Source organism: Belonocnema kinseyi, chromosome 6 (genome assembly GCF_010883055.1).
Source record: "Belonocnema kinseyi isolate 2016_QV_RU_SX_M_011 chromosome 6, B_treatae_v1, whole genome shotgun sequence".
NCBI lineage: Eukaryota > Metazoa > Arthropoda > Insecta > Hymenoptera > Cynipidae > Belonocnema > Belonocnema kinseyi.
The window spans coordinates 50,114,754-50,139,781 of NC_046662.1; the positions used below are offsets into that span (position 1 = coordinate 50,114,754).

The window sequence follows — 25,028 nt, forward strand, 5'->3', positions numbered from 1 at the left end:
ACTCATACTCAAAATTTTTCTTTTTTCTTATTAATAGTGTAATTTTTTATGAAATAAATAAAATATATGTATATCAAATGATTTTCTTAACGATTTATCTACTATTTCTATTTATAAAACCAAAGAAATCTAAATGGTGCTAAGTCCATCGCTATTTTCATTGGATTGCTACTACTAATTTTTCACTAATCATTTCACCTCACTTCCTCTACATCCCCTTGCAAAAATTTACAAGAATTCCACGAGATTTCATTGAGGATTTAAATAATTTTTAATTCCTCCACTGTATTTTTATTGCACGCAGATCATAAGGAATATTACCTAGTAAAAATAGAACAAATAATGATAAAATGCGTATAATAGTTTAAAAATTACTGCTTAAAAAGATCATTTAAAAAAGAATAATCAGATACAGGAAACTTCCATTAAAATTCTTTGTCCCCCTCCCCCTCCTCCAGAAAAAGGTACGTAATTAATTTGTGCCCCCCTACAAAGAAAATAAATAATCTGCTCAATCGCTTGTAAATTGTTTCTTTAGAAAGTTTTTTTTCTTCTGTAAAGTTAGCTTGATTGGACTTAGCACTCCTCAGCTTTCCCCACGTAAATTTTATTTTCTTGATATTCTAGAGATTTAAAAGGGAAGAGAAATTTATCTAACAAAGGCAAATTTACTTATCGTATTTTCCGCAGATTGATCAAGCCTTTTCCTTGCAACAAGGGAATTTTGACGTGGAACTTTTTCGAGATAAATTAAAAACCGATAAGATATAAAGTACGAATCGCGTCACAGCCGAATCGGTGGATGTCGAAGTTTCTTCGTCTTCGACGTGAGTTGAAATTCAGAGCACCTCTTCGACGATTGGCAAGGGTTGATGAAGGAAAGTTTTGCCACCACTTTCTGTAAAGTCTGACGCCGTGTGACCATCTCCTCGCAAAACCCACTTCGTCGTTAATAAACCGTCAACTCCCACGGGACCTCGAGCATGAATTCGAGCAGTCGAAATGCCAACCTGAAACAGCAATTCACATAATTAAAGTGTGGTTATTGACACACATCAAATTCGAATTGATTGAAAGATTTTCAATCAAAGACAATCACAAATAATATCAACAAGATCAAATTCCTTCCAAATCATGGGATTAAAATGCAAAAACAGTTTAAAAAATCAGTCATAACTACAAAAAAGGATTTTGTAACCTCTTAATAAGGTAATTAAGTCGTTCTAACCCCTATCCCCCCTCTCTACTTCCCCTTACCAGACTTTAAGCTTCGCTACTCCCTTCCTTGCCTAAATTCTTCCTCGTCTATTTCGTCCTCTCCTCACTTCTCCAGCTAATACTTACCTTTCCCTAATTCATAAGCCCTTATTCCTCCTCACTTTTTCTACCTGCCTCGGTTTCATTCCCCTCAATTACGCTTGTTCCCAAGCCATCATTTTCCGCCACTTCTCATATTTTCCCTTTTCTTACCTCCTCACTTCCCATAATTACTCACGATACACTTTCATTACTTTATGTTGCTTTATTTTCTATACATTCCCTTCTCACATTTTATTTAATACTCCTCCTCCCACTACCCATTACTTCTATTACTGCCCCTCCTCTCGTTCTCCCTAATTTAAATCCTTCATTTTCCCTCATTTCTTCTACTTATCCTCTAATTTACCGTTAATTTCTCTACTTTTCTCCCATACTTTCCTTTAATTTTCTCTCACTTCCTCTGCTTGCCCTCTTCTCATTTCCCCTCACTTCCCCTACATCCCCTACTTTTCCTACCATCGCTTACCAAACTTCACCTCCAATAATTTCCTTTCACTTTCCCTTATAATTTATCATTACTTCTATTACTGCTTCTTCCCCCGCTCTCCCTGCTTTAAATCCCTCATTTTCCCTCACTTCTTTTACTTCTCTACTAATTTTTCCTTAATTTCTCTACTTTTCCTCCCATAATTTCCTCCCATCATTTGCTCTCACTTCCCCTGCTTTTCCCGCCTTTTCATTTCCCCTCACTTCCCATACACCCCCTACTTTCCCTACCATTAATTATCCTACTTCGCCTTCAATCATTTTTTCAAACTTATCCTATATTTTGGACCTCCTTAGCGACCTGGGACAAAAAATATAAAAATATGTTATGGGTATCAAATTACTCGTTATTGAAAACCAAAATGAGCTTCGCTTTTCATTTTTTTAAATTAAAAAAATTACCCTTATTTAAGGGTTAAGAAGACCCAAAAAAATTAAAAAATAGAAAAAACCACTAATTATAAAATTATTTTTCACATAAACCCCTTATCAATCAAGAAAATACGTGATTGTACATTTCTAACGTTTATTTTATAGAAAAAATACAATGAAAAATGATTTTGTCATTAGTTGTATTTCCTATTTCTGATTTTTTTGGGTCTTGTCAATCCCTAAATAGGGGGGAAATTGTAAGAGGGGAAAAATGAAAAAAAATTTCTGAACAAAGAAATTTTTGTGTGTAATATTCAAGGTATATTTTAAAATTATTGTTTTAATTTGAAATTTCTTTTGCAGTTTGAAATATTATTTTCAATTACTGTTATTTCAAATTCAAACAATAAGTAAAAAGAAAACACATTGAAAATCCAAAAAAAATTGTTCTCAAAATATTCCATTGTTGTAATTTGAATGACTAATTATGGTTTATTAAAAAAGAAAGTTTTTTTAATTGTTCAAATACGATAATTTTCTAGTTTCGGGATTTTGCAGTATCGGATATTTTATAATTCGGTAATTTTCTATTGGAAATGGCATTTGCAGAATTTTTAAATTCGGTAATATAAACTGTTGGAAACTTTATCATTCGGGGATTTTTAAATTTACTAATATTATAAATTGTTCGGAAATGTTATTATTCGAAAATCTTTCAAATCGAGATCTTTAAATTTCGGCAATTTTGTAGTTTCGAACATTTTCTATTTCAAATATTTTCTTTTTCAGGAATTTTACAATGTCGGGATATTTATTTTTCAGGATTTTACTTTCTACCTGAAAGCACTTTACAGAAATACTTTTTTTCTATAAAAAATGACTTGTTTTGATTTTATTTTAGTCTCAAGGAAAAAAAGCTTAGGTTTCTTCATTGCAAAAAAAAAGTAAGGGAAAGAATTTTCTTTAAATTTGGGTGAATCTTTATATTAATTTAATATTATAGGAACTGTTGAAAACTTGTTTTTAATAGTTTTTGGAAATGATTTAAATTATGTACCTAAAGTTTTAAGCGTTCAAATAAACTAATACTTTTTCCTAACTCAATCATATTTTTAAATATTTTTCACAAATAAAATTTAAAATTTTACTCTATGTTACAAAATTTTACTCCATTTTGTTTTTTATTCTATTTTTTGCAATATAAGCACAAAATGTAGCACTGTTCATAGTTTACAAAACCATCATTGATATGTCTAACAGTTTTTAATTATTTTAAAGGGATTTCAAATTTTTCTACGATTTTAGGATATTTTTCAAAATTCTAAGAAATTTTCTAAAGCTGTACAACATTTCAAGGAATTTTGAAATATTTTTGAGGGTTTCAAATATTTTAGAGTATTTTTCATCTATTTAATAATTTGAACTGATCTTGAAGGATTTCAAAGATTTTCGAGCATTTTTAATGATGTAGCAGCTTTGAAAGTTTCAAGGGATTTCGAAGGATTTAAAATAATTTCTCAATTTTTAAAACACTCAATGGTTTTTTTAAAATACGATTCAATCATTTGAAAATATTCCAAAGAATTAAAAAATTCTTTTGGTATTTTTCAAATTTTCAAAGAATTTTCGCGAACTTTAAAGAATTCCAGGAGATTTCAACAGATTTCAAGGGATTTCGGAGGAATCGGATGATTTTATGAGATTTAAACCAATTTTTCACGAGCATTTAAAAAGATTCTAAGATATTAAATAAGATTTTCAAACATTTTAACGATTTAAGTAATTTTAAATTTTTAAATAATTTTAAGTAATTCGAAAGCTCTGAAGATATTTTAATAAATTTTAAAACAATATATTAATAAGAAATAAAGAATTTTGTAAGGTTTTATACATTTTCGAATACGTCAAGCTATTTCCAGAGATTACGACCATTTTATAATGTTTTAAAAGATTTTAGGTTATTTTCATTAAATTTTAATCATTTGAAAATAATTTCACATATTTTGAAAAGATTTTAGTTTGTTCTTTATGCCAAGGAGGTTTGATTTTTTTATTTTCCTCTGAATTTTCGAATTCACATAAAAATTGTGTTTCAACAAAATTTCTACAAAAAGTCTATATCAATATTTTTACATCTTTGACAAAAATTTCAAATAGGTTTTAAACGACGATTACGCTCAAATTCTCTCGGAATTGAGTATTTTCTCTGGTTCTATTAGTATTATTTTATACATTGGTTTTCTTTTGTCTCAGAAACTTTGAGAAAAATCAGCGAATTTCACATTGCAGTCCATTACATTTACTTCTGCACTAAGAAACTAAGTTTTTCTAGAATTCATTTGGCTTTTAACTTTTGTCTCGTTTCAAGTTTTCATTTATGAAAGTTCTGCAACCAACTTCGAGACTCCTTAAGACTTTTCTTAATTTTTCTTTTACTTATGTAAACATTTGAAGAAAATGGATAGAAAAGTTTCAAATTTAATCAAAACGTTAATAATATATCTTTTAATTAGTCTTTTCTTTAGTTTCCGGAATCACTAATAATATCCGAGTTGAAAAAAAATCTATTAAAAATATTTTATTTATCTTTAAAAGTTTATAAAGTACATTCATACAGCACTGCTACTATTCTAAAAGTCTTGAAGCATTTCTTATCTCAAAGTCCATTATCTGAAAGTCATTATGATAATATGGCTCATTACGCTTCGGATTTATCGTTTCTGCAAAAATTTACAAGTTAAACGATAAGAGCAGTGATTACAGATTAAAAAGTCTACAAATCTGTTAAGAGCATATCGAAATCATATTTATTTTTTATTATTGCCAATCAGTTTTCTACACTCTTTTCAAAACAATTTGAATTTTCTAATGATAATTTAAACAAAAATATAGGAATCATTTTCCATTATTACCAGTGCTGTACATTTTATTTAGAATTTTCATAAAAAGCTTTTTACTTCCCATAAGATATGGCAGGATTTTTTTCTTCAAAAGTATATGAGTAAATACATCACAATCCTATCCTCTTATTTTATACCTGTAATAAATTTTTTTTTGTACACAAATTTTCTTTAGTAGTTTTATAAGAAGCTTTTTACTTTCTCTAATACATTATAGGATGTTTTTCTTCTTTAAAAGTATATAAGAAATAATCAATAAATCACAATTCTATCCTCTCATTTTAAACCTATATAAAATTCGTTTCTTTTAAATGTATAAAATTTATCTTTAGAAGTTTTAAAAGAAGCTTTTTACTTCCTATAAAACATTGCAGGGCGTGTTTCTTTTTTCAAAGTGTGTGAGAAATAATAAGCGTAAGACAATCGTGTCCTCTTATTTCATTCCTATAATAAATTAGTTTTTGCGCCTAAGAAAACTGTCTTTAGAAGTTTTATAGGAAACTTCTTACATCCTGTAAAACATTACCGGATGTTTTTCGTCTTTAAAAGTATAGGTAAAATAATAGTTACAATAAAATTCTATCCCCTTGTTTTAATACTATAATAAATTAGTTTTTGTTTACAAAAAAGTTTTCTTTAGAAGTTTTATATGGAGCTTTTTACTTCCTATAAAACATTGCTGGACGTTTTTCTTACTTAAAAGTGTATAAGAAGTAATAAATATAATAAAGTTCTATTCACTCATTTTAAACCTAAATCAAATTATTTATTTTTTATAAAAAACTTTTCTTTTGAAGTTTTATAATAAGCTTTTTACTTCCTATAATATATTATAGGATGTTTCTCTTCTCTAAAAGTATATAAGGAATAATAAATACATGAAAATTCTATCCTCTCATATTAAACCTATATAAAATTGTTTTTTTTGTGCATAACAAATTTCTCTTTTAGAAGTTTTAGAAGAAGCTTTTTAATTCCTATAGAACATTGCAGAATGCTTTTCTTCTTTGAAGGAATATAAGAAAAGATAAATAGATCACAATTCTATCCTCTCATTTTAAATATATATTAAATTAGTTTTGTTTTAATTGTCTTTCAAAGTTTCATAAGAATCTTTTTACTTCCTATAAAACATTGCAGGATGTGTATTTTTTTCAAAGTGTATGAGAAATAATAAATATATAAGACAATCGTATCCTCTTATTTCAATCCTATAATAAATTAGTGCTTGTTCCTAAAAAAAACCCTGTCTTCAGAAGTTTTATAGGGAACTTCTTACTTCCTGCAAAACAATACAGGATGTTTTACTTATTTAAAAGTATATGAAAAATCATAATTACATCACAATTCTAATCATATAATGAATCAGTTTCTGTTTGCAAGAAAATTTTCTTTAGAAGTTTTAGATGAAGCTTTTTACTTCCTATAAAACATTGCAGGATGTTTTTCTTTTTTAAAAGAGTATGAGAAGTAATAAATATAATAAAATTCTATCCACTCACTTTAAACCTATATCAAATTATTTATTATTTATTATTTATTAAAAACCTTTCTTTTGAAGTTTTATAAGAAAATTGTTACATCCTATAAAACATTGTGTGACGTTTTTTTCTTCAAATATATGAGAATAATAAACATACACCACTATTCTATCCTTTAATTTTAAATCTATAATAAATTTTTATTTGGTTCTAAAGGAATTTAATTAGAAGTTTTATAAGAAGATTTTTACTTGCTGTAAAGCATTGAATGTTGTTTTTCTTCTTTGAATTTATATAAGAAATAATTAATACAACTCAATTCTATCCTCTCATTCTAAACCTATAATGAACGATATATATGTTTTGAGAAACAAAGTTTTATTCGAAGTTTTATAAGCAGATTATTACTTTCTATTAATTATTGAAGGGTGCTTTCTTCTTTAAAAGTATATAAGAAATAATAAATACATTACAGTTTAATCCTTACATTTTACACGTATAATAAACTGGCTCTTTTTCTACAAAAATTTTCTTTAGAAATTTTATAGGAAGCTTCTTATCTCCCGCAAATCATTACAGGATGTTTTTCTTCTTTAAAAGTACATGAAAAATAATAATTACATCACAATTCTATCCTCTCATTTGAAACCTATAATAAATTATTGTGTTGTCAAAAGGAATATTTTCTTTAGAAATTTTATAATAAGCTTTTCACTTCCTATTAAACATTGCAGGATGTTTTTCTTTTTGAAAAGTGTATGAGAAATAATAAATATAATACAATTATATCCTCTCATTTTAAATCTATCTAAAATGATTTATTTTTCATTAAAAAAATTATCTTTTGAAGTCTTATAAGAAGCTTTTTGCTTCCTATAATACATTGAAGATGAATTTTTCTATAAAGTTATATGAAAAATAATAGATACATAAAAAGTCTATCGTATAGTTTTAAGCCTATAATAAATTATTTTCTTGTTTGTTGTAAAATTCTCTTTAAAACTTTTATAAGAAGCTTTTTACATCCTATAATACATTGCAGGATGTTTTTATTTTTTTAAAATATATTTGAAATAATAAATACACCGCAATTATATCCTCAGATTTTAAACCTATAATAAATTAGTTTTTGTTTAAAACAGTTTTTTTAAATTCTATAAAAAGCTGTTTCATCCCCATATAAAATTACAGGACTTTTTCTTCTTTAAAAGTATATAAGACATATTAAATACATCGAGAAAGTTTTAATAAAAAAGTCCTTTTTGAAATTTGAAGAAAACTAAGCTGCCGAAACAAAATTTTAATTTTATGACTTGTATGTTAACATTTTTCCATGTGCAGGTTGAAAGCTAAGTTCTGAATAAAATGAGCCCAAGATGAAATTATTTGGTAAATTTTGTAGAAAGATATAACCATAATTGTGCAATTTGTAATTAAACATTTTTTCAATAAAATTTGAAATAATTCACATTTTAAAATATTTTTGGACTTACTTAAAAGATAAATGTCTATAAAATCTTAGTAACTATTCAGAATTCATCAGAAGAATTGTACAAGTTTTCATCGCATGGAGCACTAACTTAATGTCAATTAAAGTTGTAACGATGATTTCATAAAAATGTAAATAATCTTTTCTGGAGAAGAGCAATTTTTTATTATATGAAAGCAATATTTAAGCTTTCCCTACAAAAATTCGACAAGAAATACATATTTGCGATTTTTATTATTATTTTCCTAAAAATGGCATGACTTCGACATTTTATAATTTTTTTTCTAACTTCAAACTGTTATCAAACGCAAGAAAAAAAATTGTACAAGCATGCTGATAAGACGCTGTGATTCTATAGAAACTTGTCTTTAAGATGAGTGCAAGAAAATTGAAAAATACTTATCAATTCAGACGTTATTTTATGTAAGAAAAAATTACAGTTTGAAACTTGAAAAAATTTTTTTTTTAATTCAGTAAATTGAGTTTAATCAGTAAAAAAGTGGCATATCTAATAAAATTTAAAATGTTTTATTTTAGATTACAAACTAAAGAAGAAAGTATCAAAAAGAAGTTTTTGTTTCTCATAAAGTAATTTTTTGTCATTAGGATTATAATGGCATTTAACGCCTTATTATTGATTATTTTTGAAAAGTTGGATAGTTAAAAACAAAATATGGAGCCCTTTTTTAAATAAGTATAAACTATTATACAATATTTTTACAAAACTGTACATTTTTTAACTAATAGACCTATAGGATGGACAGTTATATTAAAAAACTATTCCGCGAAATTTGTACTACATTTCCTATTGAGTGTAATACTAAAAAACTAAACTGAAAACATTGGAGTTTTTACTTTAAAAAATCGCTGAAATTGCCTAAAAGTGGGTAAAACTATTTATTGATTTTAATTTTCGTTAAAATACTACCCCTAACCCTGAAAAATTACCCTCTATAGGCTTTAAATTTTTTTATTTTGTAGTTTTAATTTTCCCATTTCCTATATCGTACCCAGACATTTAGGTATAAAATTTTCAAAACATTGCGACAATCAGTTGTATTTTCTGTAAAATACTTATAGGCTTTACAGAAATTATAGTTTATTAAACAATATAATTATTTTGAGGCTCTTTAAGGTATCAGGATTGTGGTTGAACTTTTGTTCAAAAATTTAAAAAAATGCGAATGAATTTTTTCACTGGATGGAAAAAATTTAAGGGGTGCGTGAAAAAAAAAACATTGAGTATTTTTAGGGCACACTTCTCCTCATTTAATGAGCATTCAGTATTCTCTTTGGTGAAGCAAGAAGCCGCAATGAAACTTTATACAGGATTGCCTCAGGTCACGTATATTCTGGAATTTCGAGAGGCTTGAAGAGACTCAATTTTTTTCAAGATTCATTGGAAAATTTCAAAAGATTTTTTATTTGAAAAATTGATTCTAGAGAAAATTGAAAGTCATTTCCTAAAATTTGGAATGGAAATATAAAAGATTTTTAAGAAAAATGATCAGTGTTCCAAGATTACAAAATTTTGAAAAAATCCGAGTAAGGTTTAGAAGTATTTATAAGTTTTGAAACGATTAAGAAATAATTTAAAACTTGTCAAGATTCTAAAAAATTATAAGAAAATGTACATTTTTAAAGATTTTGAACAAAAATTCAGATGTAGTTTTTAATTTTTTCGGTACTAGTGATTAATTATGATTGTTAACTACCAAACGGTTATATTAGTTGAAAATTCAGCTATTAAATTTTTTTATTAAGAAATCAGCTCATTTGGTTTGAAAATTCAACTGTTTGGCTAAAATTTTATTTTCGAACTGCAAATGTAATTATGCTAGTTTAAAATTCATCACTTGAGTTGAAAATTTAAGTATTTTGTTAGGAATTTATCTTTTCTGGTAAAAAATCAATCTTCTCAAATGGAAATTTACCCATTCCACCTATGATAAAGAATTGATCGTTATTCATTGAAAATTCCATTATTAAATTTTACATTTTAATTTAGTTTTATTTAGATTAAAAATTTAACTGTTTGGTTAAAAGTTGAACTACTTTGTGAAAATTTCTTTTTATTGGGTAACATTTTTAACCATTTCTTTAGAATCTCTATTGGGTGATAGAAATTTTATTTTTTAACTGAAAATTTAATTTCAGGAGAAGATTCATTATTGTAGTGGAAAGTTCACCTCTTTGCTTGAAAATTAGTTTTTTCGTTGTGAAAAATTAATTTGTTTAATGAAAAGTTTTTAGTATTTTTAGTTGAATTTTTATACATTTTGTACATAGGCAGGATATATATTTTTATGCAAATTTGCATGCAATATTTTTTATATTTGGTAATTCACGAGATGAATTTTTTTCCTCAAAATGACATAAAAGATAAAAAAGTTCTGCTCCCAATGATCCTAAAATAAAGTGCTGTTACAAGTTTTTAAAGAAGACATTGGAAGAACTTTCAAAATGTTCAAATTTTACACAGAATACCGACATTTCTTCATGAAAGTAAATTATTTTGTATATTTCTTTCATACATGATTTTACTCAAAATTATTATCAATTTTTTATTTACGTTCAAAAAATTTAAAAATATCTGCTATTCCGGCAGTTACTTACAATTAAACAAAACTAACATTTTGAAATGTTTGGAATATTTTTTACGAAATAAACTTAAATTTATTTACATGTCAAATCGTTTAAATCAATTTGAGAAAATCTAGAATAAAAATGTTACATGACCATTAATTTTTAACGGTTATTTAAAATTCACGTTATATCTCATTAATCCACATTTTTTTGACAATAATAATATAATTTCTCGAAAAATTCATCATTTAGTTATCCTTAAAATTGAAGGACGATTATGAAATAATATCAAGCGTGCAAAATAAGTTGCGTTTTTTAATAATTTGTGACTGAAATATTTTAACTTTGCACTGAGAAAAACTGAAAATTACCTATTGTTTATAAAATTGATAATTTAATTGAAAAAAACATTTTTTTTGTTCTTTAATATTTTGAAATATAATCGAGACAATGTTCTTTTTAAAGCAGACAACAATTCAAGAAAAGTCTAGGTGACATCAGAATGATTCTTTAATTAGATATATCATTCTGGAGTTAAAATGAACTTTAGAATTTAATTTTTGGTAAACCACTGGGTCATATTGAAAAAAAAACTATATTTTAAAAAGCTAATTTCAGTATTTTTATCGGAAATAACCAAAGGTACAAAGAAATGTTCAGGCAAAAGTTTACACATCTATAAAAGTTTTAAAAAAAGAACAAATTCTAAAAAAAAGGGTTCTTGCCCTCAAAAATATTTTAGCCCGCATAAAACTGATAGACTGCCCTTTTGATCTTATCAAAAACATTGTAACAATTATAAAAAATATATAAAATATGGGGTATCCTTGAAAATCTTTTCATTTTTTCAAAATTCTCTGAAAAAAATAAAGAAGATTTTCTAAAAACACCGCCTTTTTTATTTTTTCCCACATTCTTTGACAGTTTCTGATTATATAAGGACGGGATCTCCTATCAATGTTATGAGGGCTTATCCATTTTTTAGGCCGGGCATTTTTTCATATCAGTTAAGAATGTCCAAAAAAATATTTAAGTTTGGAATAAGAAAATTAAATATGGCTCAGGGCACTACAAATTGTCGGCCCGGCACTGGTCACTTCTCACAAGTGGTAATAATTTTCTATTTCGGGCGATATACTCAGCGAACGATATTCTACGTAAGGGAAGTGCGTTGTTCATGTGAAGTCGTGTTCAGTTACGTTATAGAATTGGGTTTGTGTTCATCAAATAAGTGAAGAAAATACGGGATATAAACAAGAGACTACAAATATGAAATCTGCTTGAAGTTCGAATTTTTTTATTTGCTTCAAAATCCTTTACATTTTTGCAGATTGATTTGACTATTTTAATCCATCAATTTTTCTAGCTTATTTAAATTTCCTAGATATTCTAGGAACGCCCTAAACCCAGGTTTCTTAAATCCAGGTTTCAGTGTATACTTAGTATTGAAATCTCTTATAAATATTTCAACAAAGAGAATGTAAATTTGTATAACATTTTGATTAAAGATATTCCAATATTATACAATAAACAAAACAATAATTTATAAACAAATTATTTGTTAAAATAAGTTTTTTAAATTTTTTATAGTTTTATCTTTTTTTTAAGTTATGTAGTGTGAAATTTAGGCAAAAATATAATGACGAAGAAATTTCGTCCTGAGATTATAATTGTTAATATTATAAACAAATTTCATATACGAATGCATTAATTAGGGATTTTTTGACCGAAAACTGTTTTTTTCGATTTAATTTTTTTTTTAATTAGTCAATTTATGATAATTTTCAAAAATTTCATAATTTGTTGATTAATCTTATGATATTTTTAAGCAAATATTATAAACAAATGCATTATTCAAGCATTTATCGGCAGAAAGAATGTTTTTTTTATGCTAGTCCTTTCAGTTGAAAACTTTATGACAATTTCAGCAACATTCATTATAAGTTGATAAAGTTCATGATTTTTGAAACAAATCCATAGATAAGGCATTTGTCAAAAGAAAAAATATGTTTTTATTTCGATCAGAACTTTTTAAATTAAAAACTTCATGATAATTTCAGAAAAAATTCATAATTTGCTGATCTATTTTATTATTTTTTTAAAAACAATTTTAGTAAACAAATGTATTATTTTGGTATCTGTCAAAGGAAATTTTCTTTTTTCGGTGTGAGACTTTTGAATTGGCAAGTTAATGATAATTTCATTAATGCTCATAATTAGTTGAAAAATTCTATGATGCATTTTATGGCAATTTTTTGTTTAATCTCAGCCCTTTCAGTTTAAGTTTCTCATTACTTTTATTTTTTTAATAAGGCTGGAGCTTCCGGATAATGGATTTGTTTATTAGAAAGAATTTTTTCGTCGGCAGATGCCCCAATAAAGCATTTGTTTATTAAAATTGTTTAAAAAAGTCATGAAATTGATCAATAAATTATGAATTTTTCCTGAAATCATAATCAAGTTCCTAAATAAAATAGTTGCCATCGAAAAATACGAATCTATACGAATCTATGTATTTTTTTATTGAATTTGTCATAACAAAGTATAAGATTATTCAACAAAATTATGAAGTTTTCTAAAATTAGCACAAAGTTCCTGATCAAGACAAATAATGTCGAAAAAAAACGAAGTTTTCTGTCAACAAATGCCTTATTAATGCATTTACTTATTATACATGTTCCCAATATTAACAATAACATTCTCAAGAAGAGATTCCCTCATCATTATATTGTTTTTATTTAAATTTTTTGAAAAATATAATTGAAAAAAATGATGAAAAATCGTTAAAAACATTCTTTCAACAAATAATTTGTTTATAAAATGTTTGTTTCTTTATTTTATAATATTGCAGTATCTTTAACTAATGTTACTCTATGAAACTTTAGCGATTTCAATGATTTTAATGTTATTGCCGAGCACCGGGAACGTTAAATACAAAAAATCGCCATTTTTTTCTCATACCTGCTTATTTATAAAAAACTTGAATTTAAATTAATTAAACAAATTGAGCGAATTAAATTAAATTTTATTTTAAATTAAAAAATTAAACAAATTGCACAAATTGAAAGTCTAGTTTAAAAATCAGACTTGACGTGTTTCTTAAAAATTCTTTAAGCTTTTTTTCAAATTATACTTGTCTAAATCCGTCAATATTTGTGGGCAGTACGTTATTTTGAACCATAAAAGTTATATTGAACCAAAAAAGTAATTTTTCCCACTGTGCACCCTTCCGAAATTTTCAGACTGAGTGAAATACTTTATACAGAACAAATTTTAACTGTTTATACCGACCGAAGCGGTCCTTGTATACTAACCAAGAAAATTCTTACCGCTTGTGAGAAACGAACAGTGTCGGGTTAAGAATGTGTTGTGCCACGAGTCTTAATTAATTTTATTATTTCAACCTTGAATTTTTTTCTCATTTCTCATTGAAATCTTGCATGATAACTACATATTCAATTTAATATTTAATCAAGGAAGAATCAGAGAAAAGTGAAGAATTTTTAAAATGAATTCTTGTGGTCACCATGTTTGTAGTGTCATGAAAGTGGACGCAAAAATAAGTTAGTTGAGGCATTTTATTATTATAATATTAAGTTTTATAACTTTAGGGATAAGCGTGACTCACGCGGTGGGGAAGAGAATGGTATAATTCAGAATAGAGGGAGGAGGAATTTTAGATTTATCTAGAATGCGGATGTTATTCATTCAAATAACACTTTGGTTCCGCAAAATCACTCCGGCCCATGTTGCAGATCAATATCTCTAGCAATCACCCCAGGTGGAGAGCTTCACAGAGTCAAAATATAAAGCCCTCCACGCAAACTCATTATTATCCATGGTCTTTCTTTTTAGGCGTCATTCAATCTACGGAAACTCTTCTTAATGCATTTCTTATAAACTATTTCTCGCCACACTCTCCTCTCCTGACATTGAGCTAAACTCTAAAGTTGCAAGGTACTAAAGTACTAAAGTGACAAGGTGAACTAGCTTACCTCAGCTCCAAGGCCAAATCTGTAACCATCGGCAAATCGAGTGCTGGCATTATGAAAGACGCAAGCACTATCGACTTCTCTTTGAAACTTATCTGCCCTTTTCAAATCTTCCGTAACGATTGTGTCCGTGTGTCCACTTCCGTATTTGTGAATGTGGCTTATCGCATCGTCAAGGTTCGACACGAGTTCAATAGTGCACTCCAAAGATCCGTATTCGATCTTCATACTCCGGGCTGATGGTGGACCAAAGGTCATCTGTTGCTCTAGTTTGGGACCAGAGTTGATCGTGACCTACGTCAAAAGAAAATCGATCAGCAAAATATTTCTCAAATTCACACTCTTTTCTCTATTTTCGCTTTTTACAATTAAAAAAAAAAATACTTTTTTCCAAATTCCAAGATCCTTGACCTTTTCCCCTGTTTCTCGGTTTTCGCCTAAATAACAACTGAAATAATAAAAGCTAATAAGAAAATCCTAACAATTTTTGTTAAAAAGTCTAATATTTTTTTTTTCAGAACTCAACTCTTTTTTATTCGAATATTTGGTTGGAAATTTAACTATTGTGTTGAAAATTTATATTGTGTTGAAAATTCGCCATTTCGGAATGAAAAGTGATCTTTTTTGACTGAAAATTCATCTTTCTTTGTACATAATGAATTTTTTTGTTGAAAGTTCAACTGTCTTTAAAAAACGTTGTCTTGTTCAATTTAAAATGGGCCTGTTTTTTATCAAAGTTTATCCTTTTTTAAATTTTTATTTAAAACTCATCTTTTTTGTCCAAAGATCAACTGTTTTCTAAAAAATTTGTGTTTTTGGCTTGACAATTCAACTGTTACTTGTTATAGTTTACCCATTTTGCTTGATAACTCATATTTTTGCGTTTAAAATTTATTTTTCTTAGTTTAAAATTAAGTTTGTTGTTAAAAATTCAATTGTTTGTTAAAAAATTGGTCTTTTTGGCTTAAAAATTCAACTGCCTTTGGTGAAAGTTTACCTTTCTTGTTTTAAAACTTGGATTAAGAACTCATCTCGTTTGCTTGAAAATTCATTTTTCTTTGTCTAAAATTAACTTTTTGTTAGTATTTCAACTGTCTTCTGAAAACTTTGCCTTTTTAAGTTAAAAAATCAACTTTTTTTCTTTAAGTTTACCTTTTTGGTTTGAAAATTCGAATTGAAAACTCATCTTTTTTGGTTTGACATTAACATTTTTGTTCAAAGATCAGCTGTTTTCTAAACAATTTCTCTTTTTTGGTAGACAATTCAGTTGTTATTTGTTAAAGGTTACCTCTTTTTTTTTAAAATTTGGATTGAAAACTCATATTTTTGCATTGAAAATTTATTTTTCTTAGTTAAAAATTAAGTTTGTTGTTAAAAATGCAACTCTTTGCTAAAACATGTTTTCTTAGCTTGGAAATTCAACTGCCTTTGGTGAATATTGACCTTTTTTGTTTTAAAATTTGGATTAAAAACTCCACAATTTTTGGTAATAATTCATCTTTCTTGGTTTCAAAATAATTTTTTTTTAAGTTCAACTTTCTTCTAAAAAACTTGTCTTTTTCAGTTCAACATTCAACTGTTTTTTATTATTGTTCACCTTTTTTTGTTTGAAAATTCGAACTGAAAACTCATCTTTTTTTTAAAATTCATCTTTAATGGTTTGACATTAACATTCTTGTTCAAAGTTCAACTGTTTTCTAAAAAAAATGGTATTTTTGGTTTGAAAGTTTAAATGTTTTTGGTACAGCTTACCTTTTTTTGTTTAAAATTTGAGATTGAAACTCATATTTTTTAGTTAAAAATTTATTTTTCTTGGTTTGAAATTAATTTCTTTGTTGAAAATTGAACTGTTTTTGGTTTAAAATTCTTCTTTCTTGGTTTGACATTAATATTTTTGTTCAAGGATCAACTGTTTTATAAAACAGTTGTCTTTGCGGTTGACAATTCAACTATTATTTGTTAAAGTTTACATCTTTTGTTTAAAAATTTGGACTGAAAGCTCATTTTTTGACTGAAAATTGATCTTTCTGGGTTTAAATGACCTTTTTTGCTAAAAATTCAATTGTTTTTGGTAACGTTTGTCATTTTTGTTTGAAGTTTTAGATTAAAAGCTCATATTTTTATGTTGAAAGTTTATTTTATTTGATGAAAAATCAACTGCATATCGAAAAATTGGCCTTTTGGCTTCAAAATTCAACTGTTTTTGGTTACACTTTACCATTAAATTACCATTTAATTATTTGAATTAACATTCGTCATTTTGGATATAAAATTCGTCTCTTCAAGATAAAAAATGTATCTTCTAGTACAAAATCATCTTTTTGGTTAAAAATGAATTCTTTTTAAATAAAAAGTCTGCTACTAAATTTTTTGTTCAAAATTTCCACTATCTGGTTAAAAATGTAACGCTTTTTTTAACATCCATTCTTTTGGATAGAAAATTTGTCCTATTTAATTAAAAAATCATCCATTGATATCGAAATTCATCTCTTCTGATTAAAAACTTTACTATTTAGTTGAAATTTTTATTATTTTGTTGAAAATTCAATTATTCTATTTAAAGGTAATCTTTTTGGTCCAAAATATAATTGTATTGTAAAACATTCATTTTTAAAATAAAAATGAGTACTTTTAGATTAAAGACTCTTTTTTTTAATTAATATAAAAAATTTGTCTTTTTGGCTTTAAAATTCAACAATTTGTTTAAAACATCCTCGTGTTTGATCAAAAATTTAATTATTTTGTTTGAAAATCGTCTTTTTAGTTCGAAAATTCGTCTCCTATTGAATATTATCTTTTGATATGAAAATTTATCATTTTAGGTTCAAAATTAATTTTTTACAATTTAAAAGTCCGCTATTACAGTTTTGGTTTATATTTCATCTCTTTTGTTTACAAATTCTACTATCTGGTTGGACATCTATCTGTTTTGTTGAACAATCGTCTTTTTGAATAACATTTTTATTATTTTATTAAAAAGTCATCTTTTTTATTTCAAGTATAACTCTTTTTTTGAAATATCGTTTTTTAAAATATGAAATTAAATTTTTTTTATTTATTTTAATTCAATTATTTTTTAAAGTTTAATTACATTGTTAAATATAATAGTTTTGAAAACTCGTCTTTTTTGATTGAAAATGAATTATTGTACTAAAAAGTCACATGTCATCTAAAAAATTGGTCCTTTTGGCTTCAACATTCAATTTAATTGAAGAGTATACTTTTATATTTTTAAATAAAAATTCATCTCTTTTGTGTAAAAACTCAATTATTTCGTTTTAAATGGAAAAGTCTTGTTGAAAATTTAAATTTTGTTAAAAATGTAGCGTCTTTGGTCTCAAATTTAAATGTTTTGTTGAACATTCGTATTTTTGGAGAGATGATTCGTCTCTTTGGAAAAATTCATTTTTTGACAGAAAAATAATCTTTTTTGATTGAAAATTCTCACTTTTAATTAAAAAGTTAAAATTTGTTAAGAAATCATCTTTTTGGATCGGAAATTTAACTTTGTTTAAACAATCGTCCTTTTGGATAAAAAATTCACCCTTTTAAATTGACAATTCATCTTTCGGTAGAAAAGGCATATTTTGTTGTTGTAAATTCATCTTTTTCGGGCGTAGGAGTCAAATATTTTTTTAAACATTTGAATTTTCAAAGACACATTTTAAAAAAAATTTGATTCATTAGAAAGAGAACAAAAACTGAAAGCCAAGATGATAATTTTTCTACAAAAAGGATGAATGTTTAATTAAGAAGGATAAATTTAAAAAATCAGTTGAATTTTAAACCAAAGAAATGACTTTTTAAAAAAGTTATTGATTTTTTAGCAAATCAATTAACTTTTTGAAATATGGTACTAACAATTATTTGATTAAAAACAATTTATATTTATTTATATTACGATATTTCCCCTGTTTTGAAAACATTTTAGGCTGTGAAGTCTGAAAACTTTATTTAGATGGAATCGAGGACATGAACAAACTTTATTTCCAAAGTCATTCGTCTCAATTTTCTTTCCGCCTTGAATTCGAAATAATCAATCTTGTACTTTTTATCTCAAATAGAAATCAGAAAGAGCAGGGATCACAGTATGTCCCAATTTCATTCCCTAATTCCCCTTTCCCATTTCTCCTTTTCACTCTTAAATTTGAAAAATCTATCATTTTGAACCTTTTTCTCCCCTTTCTTACAAGGATTCGATTAATCTTTTTAAATAATAAATAGAAATTCAAGACATCAGAAAACGAGACGTTTTGAAATCCGCTAGATAAATCCATTTAAATTCCTGTTATTGCAAGTAAATCGTAGAGAAAGTCTGGTTTTGTCTGATCTAATCGAATCAGAAATCTTCAAATTATATTTTAATTAAATAGCTGAATTTACTACTAAAAAGAACAATTTTTAACTAGAGATGTATTTTTGACTAAAAGAATCAATATTCTAGCAGAAAATTATTGTTAACAACGTTCTAAAAGTTTTAACCAATAGTTACATTTTCAACAAATAGGTTTATTTTTTACTAAATAGATGAATTTTTTTTACTAAATTTTCAAGCCAAAAGATTAATTTCTTATCAAAAAGATTAACTTTCAACCAAAAATTAATTTTCCACTTAAATATAAATTTTCGTACAAAAATTTATTTCTAAATAAATAGTTGAATTTTTTACCAAATCTTTAAGACAGAAAGATGAATTTTCTAATAAAAAAAAATTGGTCGAACAAGAAAATTTATTTTAAGCAAAAAAGTTGGGGTTTTCGATAAAAAAATTAAAAGTTGATATTTAAACAAAAAAATTTTATTCTACGTTATAATAGTTCAATTAATATATCGATATATTTTAGTTGATTTTGTTTGAGAGTAAATTTAATTCAACCAAGAAAGAAGAAATTTTTCACTAAAACAGTTGAATTTTAAATGCAAAAGTATACATTTTGAACAAGACTGTTTATTTTCAACTAAAGCGTTGAATTTTCAGCAAAAAAAAAAAATAATAATTTTCAACCAAGAAGATTTTTTTAAGCCAGAAATGAATTTTCAGATGAAATTATGAATCTTTAGCTAAAAAAAGGAATTCATTTTTAATAAAGTTCTTCAACTTTAAACCAAGTAGTTGAGTTTTCACCCAAAAAACCTTAAATATTGATGAAGAAAAGAAAATTTTATATTTAAACCAGAGATTTTAATTTAAAATAAAAAAAAGCTACATTTAATAGAAAAAGTAGAATTTTCTAGAAAAACGGTTAAATTTTCAATCTTAAAATATGAATTTTCGACCAGAAATTTCATTCTTAACTAAATAGTTGAATTTTTTACCAAATTTTCAAGCGAAAAAGAAGAATTTCCTAAAAAAATATCATTTTCAAACAAAAAGATTAAATCAGAGATCAATTTTTAGCTAAAATTATAAATCTGCAACCAAAATATGAACTTTCATAAAAAAAGTATAGAAAAAATTTGGATTTTTTGCAAAAAAGTCAAACTTTCACATGAACATGTGAATTTTCAATAGAAAAGTCTAGTTTTAACATCCAAAAGGAATTTTAAACGAATTAGTTAAATTAAAAAAGGAAAATGAATCACCGACGAAAAATTAGTTTATATTTGAACCAAAGAAGATTTTATGTCGAAAAAATTTGCATTTAAGAAAAGTACGAAATTTCTACAACAGGATTTGAATTTTCAACGCTAAAATAATGAGTTTCTAACACTGAAATAAGACTTTTTAACTAAATACTGACATTTTCAAGAAAAGAGGTGAATTTTCAACCAAGAAAGATTCTTCAGTCAAGAAAGAAAATTTTGTTAGCCACATTGTTGAACTTTCAAGCCAAAAAGACGAATTTTCTACAAAAAAGTTTAATTTTCAGCCAAATATTGAAATTTTTAACTACACAGTTAATCTTTCTACCTTATTTTTCAATTTTTAATCCAAAGAGACGCATTTTCAACAGAAAGGATTAATTTTCAAAAAAGAAAAATGGTGAATCCAAAAGGCCGAATTTAAAAAAAGCTGTTGTGTTTTTAACAAAAATAATAACTTAAAAAAAAGTTGAATTTTCAATAAAATACTTATATGTTCAACCAAATAAGATAGAATTCTAATACTTCCGGACTTATTAAAAACAAAGAAACGAAGGCATGAATTTTTAACTAAGATTCTGAATCTTGAAAGGCAAAACTTCATTATCAACAGGATAGGTCAACTTTTAACAAAATATTTGATATTTCAACCCAAAAAGATTTTAATTTTAAGTGAGTTAGATTTCTAATGCTTTAGGACTTATTTAGAAAAATAAAGGAACAAAGATATGAATTTTCAACTGCAATTATGAATCTTTAACCAAAAAACTTAATTATTTTTTAAGAAGTTATAATTTTACCAAAGTTTTGGATATCTCAATCAAAAAATATTTTAATTTTGAATTAAAAACATTTGAATTCATCCAAAGAAGACAAATTATCATTTAAAAAAATAGTTGAATTCTTAACCAAAGACATTAACTTTCTACCAAACAGTTTCATTTATAAATTCTGATCTTTATTTATTTCACAATCATTGATGTTGTTGAATTTGTTTCTAATGAATTTGTACCAGCAGAAAGTGTTGAAACACTAAGAGGTCACTGTCTTTCAATATTGATAAGATAACCATATGATACAAAAAGTTTATAATAATAAATCAAATCCTCTTTTTTCTGGAAAAGAATCTACTTTCTAGGAGTTTCAACTTGCAAACAAATTTCCAAGGATTAATTAAAAATGTCTTATGTGACAAGTAATGAATAAAGATGAAACTGAAATACTCCCATAGAAAGATGCTACCCTGAATTTCAATAAGGAGAATTTCTAGAACCTTTCAAAAGTTCTTCAAGAGGCACTTTGCATTCACCAGACACGAAATACTCAAAAGGAACTTCTCCCCTCTTATTTGAACGAATCACCATATTCGAGATGAGTTTGTAGTTTGATATTTCCACTTTTCTAAAGTACGACATAACTCACCCCTTCCTTCTGCAGCATGCTGCAAACATCGGAGAAGAAGTTCCCGTCCATATGACTCTCGTGGATTAAAAGTGTCTCCATGGCGTTGCAGGCAGCTGGATAATCGCATTTGGAATCTCGAATGATTCTCAAGGCCTTGCCAAGATCTGCATCCTCATCAACATAGACGTGACAGATACCCTCTGCGTGTCCCAAAACGGGGATGTGTTTCGACTGTATCTGGATCGAGCGGACAAGTTCCGAGCTACCCCTGGGAATGATGAGATCGATGTGCTTCTCCATGGAGAGCAAATCACCAATTTCCTCCCTCGTAGATATCAGAGAAATGGCATTAGCAGCACCAACAGAACTGAGAGCTTCCTTCACGAGATCCATGAGGCACTTGTTGCTGTGAGCTGCTTCTTTTCCGCCCTTGAGCAATAATCCATTGGCACTGGCTATAGCGAGAGCTGCCACCTGGGGAAGACTGTCTGGCCTCGATTCAAAAATCACCAGCAGAACTCCAATGGGTACTGTGATTTGTTTCAGTTCCAATCCATCAGCCAACTGGGTCCTCCTCACAACCCTGCCAACGTTTTTTAAGGAATCGGCGGCAATTTGTCGAAGACCATGACTCAAGGATTTCAACTTAGTGGGTGTTAAGGATAAACGAGAAAGTAGAGGTTTTGCTAAACCAGTTTTTCTGGCTTCCTCTAGATCTTTGTTGTTGGCGTCCAGGATTTCGCTTTGTTTAGATTCGAGCAAATCCGCCAAGGTGTTGATGCATCCAGCTCTCTCCTCTGGTAACAGAGACTGAAGTACTCGGCTGCCTGTTCGAGCTAGGATTTAAATTGGCGAGGGTGAAAATCAATAAAGAGAGGGATGTAGGAGATTTTTTGTGGAGGTTTATTCTGCATCCCTATGCAGAAGTGGCGGAGCCTTTTTTCTCTAGGTGGATGCAGGAAAATAAACTTGTAATATTGTATGACGCACATTATACATAGTATTATAATATTATGCTAAATACTAATTGTACATGAATAATAAATGAACAAAAAATAGTAAATAATAAATAATAATAAATAAAGGTATAAACTTCATATTGCCAGAGATTTCACAAAGAGATAATAATTTCTCAAAGATTTCACAGTCTGCTAATACTGCGCAAAGATTGCGGATAGATTTAAAAGATTTTATAAAGACTTCATTTATTACCCAAAGATTTTAACAATTTAAAAAATATACGAAATATTTCAAAAATATTTTAAATACTTTATAAAGATTTTACAATGATTTCAAATATTTCGTAAAGTTTGTGGAAAGACTTAAAAGATTTTATGAAGACTTCAGTTATTACTCAAAGATTTCAACAATTTAAAAAATAAACCAATATTTAAAAAATATTTTAAATACTTTATAAAGATTATCCAAAGACTTCACAAAGACTTCAAATATTTCGTAAAGTTTGCGGAAAGACTTAAAAGATTTTATAAAGACATCAATTATTTCGCAAAGATTTCAAGAAAACTTAAATAATTTCCCAATTACTTAAAAAATATTTATAATTTTTCGCAGATTTCTAAATAGTTTAGAAAGATTTGACCAAGATATAACAAAAATTTCAATGATTTTCCGTGGATTCCACAGTTTTCAAATACTTCGGAAAGATTTTAACGATTTCCCTAAGATATCAAAGATTATGACTAAATATTTCCAAAATTTCAACGATTTTTTCTCAAAGGTTTCCAAGAATGTAAGAAAGATTTCAATGATTTCCTAAAGATAAAAAAGCTTCCCAATATTTCGCAAAAGTTTGGCATAGTCTTAAGAGATTTTACAGAGGCATCAATGATTTTCCAAAGATTTCAATATTTCACAAATTTCATCAAATATTTTTAAAACATTAAAAAATTTTTAATATTTCTTCGCAAAGGTTTCCAAAGATTTTAGAAAGATTTAAATGATTTCCCAAATATATAAAAGGTTTCAAATATTTCGGAAAGATTTGGCATAGATTTAAAAGATTTTACAAAGACATTAATGATTTTCAAAAGATTGTATTCAAAAGATTTCACAAATGCATAAATGATTTATCAATGATTTAACAAAGATTTGAATAATTTCAAAAACATACCAAATACTACAAAAATATTTTAAAATTGTTTTAATGATTTCCCAAATATTTCAAAGATTTCACAAAGATTTCAAATAGGTTTTAAAATTTCACGAACGCATAAATGATTTCCAAATATTGCAATAATTTCACAAATGTTCCAAACATATATAAAAGATTTTCCAAGATTTCCATGACTTACTAAAGATTTCAAATATTTAAAATATTTCGTAAAGGTTTCGGATAGATTTAAAAAGATTTTAATGATTTTTCGAAGATATTAATCATTTTAAAAATGTGATCCAATATTTATAAAATATCGGAAATATTTCGCAAAGATTTCCAAAGACCTCCCAAAGATAAAAAAGGTTTCAAATATTTCGCAAAGATTTGGTATAAATTTAAAATATCTTACAAAGACAGTAATGATTTCCCAGAGATTTCCATAATTTCACAAATATTACCAAATATTTCTTAAATATCTCAGAAAGATTTCACAAAAATTAGAATGGTTTCCCAAAATTAAAAAAATATATGGCAAAATTGTTTGATAGATTTAAAAGACTTCAATGATTTTCAAACAATTTAATCATTTTACAAAGATTTCAAAAATATATTAAATACTTTTGAAATATTTTCAAAGTATTTGGATGATTTCTAAAAAAATCAAAGATTTCGCAAGATTTAAATAATTTCACAAATATTTCCAAAATATTTAGAAGATTTTCAAAGATTTTACAAAGACTCCGATGATTTTCTAAAATTTTGTAAACATTTCGAAAAGGTTTAAACAGTTTTATCAATATTATCCAATATTTCTTTAATATTTTTAATGCATCACAAAGATTTCAATGATTTTACAAAGATTTTCATCATTTAAAAAATATTATCAAATATTTATGAAATATTTCACAAATATTACCAAAGATTAAAAAAATATTTCAAAGATTTCTCAAAGATTTAACGAAGATGACAATGATTTCAATGACTTCTCAAAATTTAAAAATATGTCGCAAAGATTTCGGATAGATTTGAAGGACTTCGCTAAGGCTTTAATGATTTTCAAAAGATTTCACAAAGATTTAAATCATTTTCAGATATATAACCAAATATTTGAAAAATATTTTAAATATTTCGCAAAAGATTTTGGATAAATTAGAAATATTTCGCAAAGATTTCACAGAGATTTTAAATAGATTTAAAAATTTCACAAAGGCATAAATTATTTTCCAAAGACTTTAATAATTTCACAAATTTTTCGAAAAAATTTCAAAGATTTCCAGAAATTTCAGAAAGATTGCCCAA

General features: G+C 26.5%; 1 protein-coding gene across 1 annotated transcript in view; it reads right to left on the reverse strand.

Moving 5' to 3' along the window:
• Positions 1–340: 340 nt before the first annotated feature.
• Positions 341–25,028, reverse strand: part of LOC117175074 (delta-1-pyrroline-5-carboxylate synthase) — a 150,007-nt gene continuing 125,319 nt past the window's right edge. The window contains exons 4-6 of the mRNA XM_033364616.1: positions 21,632–22,449; positions 14,630–14,920; positions 341–1,010 (exon numbers count right to left, since the gene is read on the reverse strand). Of these exons, the coding sequence (XP_033220507.1) occupies positions 840–1,010; positions 14,630–14,920; positions 21,632–22,449 (1,280 nt within the window). The 3' untranslated portion in view covers positions 341–839. The remainder of the gene's footprint in view (positions 1,011–14,629; positions 14,921–21,631; positions 22,450–25,028) is intronic.